The sequence below is a fragment of the Acanthisitta chloris genome, unplaced genomic scaffold (genome assembly GCF_000695815.1).
Source record: "Acanthisitta chloris isolate BGI_N310 unplaced genomic scaffold, ASM69581v1 scaffold40256, whole genome shotgun sequence".
In the NCBI taxonomy this organism is placed as follows: Eukaryota; Metazoa; Chordata; class Aves; order Passeriformes; family Acanthisittidae; genus Acanthisitta; species Acanthisitta chloris.
In genome coordinates, this window is record NW_008680467.1 from 618 (window position 1) to 2,637 (window position 2,020).

General features: G+C 56.6%; 1 protein-coding gene across 1 annotated transcript in view; it reads left to right on the forward strand.

Moving 5' to 3' along the window:
• TAF11 (TAF11 RNA polymerase II, TATA box binding protein (TBP)-associated factor, 28kDa) overlaps window positions 1–353 on the forward strand; it is a gene marked incomplete at its 5' end in the record, with an annotated part of 863 nt that extends 510 nt beyond the window's left edge. The window contains one exon of the mRNA XM_009077710.1: window positions 218–353. Coding sequence (XP_009075958.1) covers window positions 218–353 — 136 coding nt within the window. The remainder of the gene's footprint in view (window positions 1–217) is intronic.
• Window positions 354–2,020: the final 1,667 nt, after the last annotated feature.

The window sequence follows — 2,020 nt, forward strand, 5'->3', positions numbered from 1 at the left end:
TGGATTCCCAGGGAGCATGGCCTGTCGTCTGTCCTGGTTGGCATCAGTGTCTCAGGACTCCTGTCCTTTCGGGGAGGGGCTCACAGAGCAGGTTCACTCCTGGGCATTAGCAAAGTGGGAGCTGTAAACCCTGACAAAAACATTACTTGTTGCCTTTCAAACTGGAGCTGAAGCAGCAGGAGCTGAGGCTCAGGTGTCTCTCCCTTGGCCTCTGTCTGGCAGCACTGGACGTGTGTGAGAAGTGGGGGGAGCTGCCCCCTCTGCAGCCCAAGCACATGCGCGAGGCCGTGCGCAGGCTCAAGTCACGAGGGCAGATCCCCAACTCCAAGTACAAGAAGATCATCTTCCACTGACGCGGCCCAGAGCAGAAAGAAAAGGACTCGAGCCTGAGGCCCTTTGGGAGGGCACGTGGAGCCCCTGGGACAGGCCCTGCTGCCCCTGCTCGACCCTGCGCTGGGCAGCGCCAGGAGCCACCCTGACCTGCAGCTGGGGCTCCTCTCCTTCCACACAGCAGGAGAGAACACCCCCAGCCTTCAGAGCATCTGTGCCCCGGGGCTGTTTTCTGCTGGCCCAGATGTGTGGCTTTTTTGTACATTAAACTTGTTAGCGTTCTTAGCCTGGTTGGGAACTGCTTGTTGTGTCCTGGGGTCGGCAGTGCAGGGTGAGCGTGTGCCTCAGCTCCCAGAGCGGCTCCTGGCCCGGGGCAGGGCCTATTCCCTGGGCAGAAGTGAGGGAACACCCGCTGGAAGCTGAGGACTCAAGCCATCCTCAGCTCTGCTTCCCAAGCCTATGGAACTGTGTAGAAACCACAGTACTGGGAGGGGGATGGAGAAGAAGAGGCAGAGCCTGCCTGGAAGGAGGTTAACAAGTTTAATTTCTCTCATGGTTCATAGAACCAATAAACACATCAGTGAAACATCCTGCAAACAAGTTCAATACTTCCCAAGACTCAAATTGAAGTCCAGCCTTGCACATTCCCCACCTGCCCACACCACAGGCCCTGGGAGCTGCCCCTGGTCTGTGAGAGGTGCCAGGGCCAAGTGCTCCTCAGGACCCAGTGGGCTCTCCTGGGACAGAGGAAGAGTCCTTGAACCAAAGGCTCCCCAAAGTAAACTTTGCTGCTCATGATCTGTGGAGATCAGGAGGTTTTGTCCTCCCATGTGTGTGGGTTTTGGGTTACAGTATTTTACTAGGACTTCAGAGCAAAGGAAGTGCCTGAATTCCTCAACAAAACCCACTGACTGAAGTGGCTGGAGCAAGAAACTTGCTGTAAACAACTTGTCCCAGCTGTGCTCAGCCTGCACACGTGGGAGGAGTGACACTGCAGGTAGGCACCAGGTCTGAGCAAACCTTCACACCCTTCTGTTCCCCTACTCACACGAACGTCATGAAAAACAGAAAAAGCAGCAGAGAAATCTCCCATTTCCAAGCAATTAGTGAAGAAAAAGCAGGCATCCCACTGCATTCCACTTCAGATAAGCAGTCCCAGAGCTCCTGCTCCCTAGGGGGAGAGGGAGCAGCACCGCAGCACAGAGGTTCGGCCAAAGTCCAAGTCCTGCTCGGGGCTCTGGGCAGCTCCTGGCAGTGCTGGTGGAGCTGCTCCACAGGGAATGTTCCACAGTCACCCGGATCCAGAGAGGATTTGGTACCTCCTTCCTTGGCCCGAATGCTGCTCACAGCAAGGTGTTCACTCCGGAGGTGTCTGACATCTCAGCACTGCCCTCGCTGCTGAGCCCTGTGCACGAGGCACCGCTGGGGAAGGAAATGCCACTGACAGAGATAAAGTGCATTTTCCTCTCGGGAACAGGCCTGGCAGCTCTGGAACTGTCCCATGCCCTGCTGGAAGACATTGCACCCAGGGAGTTGCTCAGTGCTGACAAATCCCCACATGGGGCAGGAACACAGGCCCCGTGGGGCTGCTCTCCCTCCCCTCTGGTGGAACTCAGGCACACACAGCTTTGAGGACAACGTGCATCCCAAAACACACGGGTCACCTCGTTCTGAGACTGAACCAGCTCCC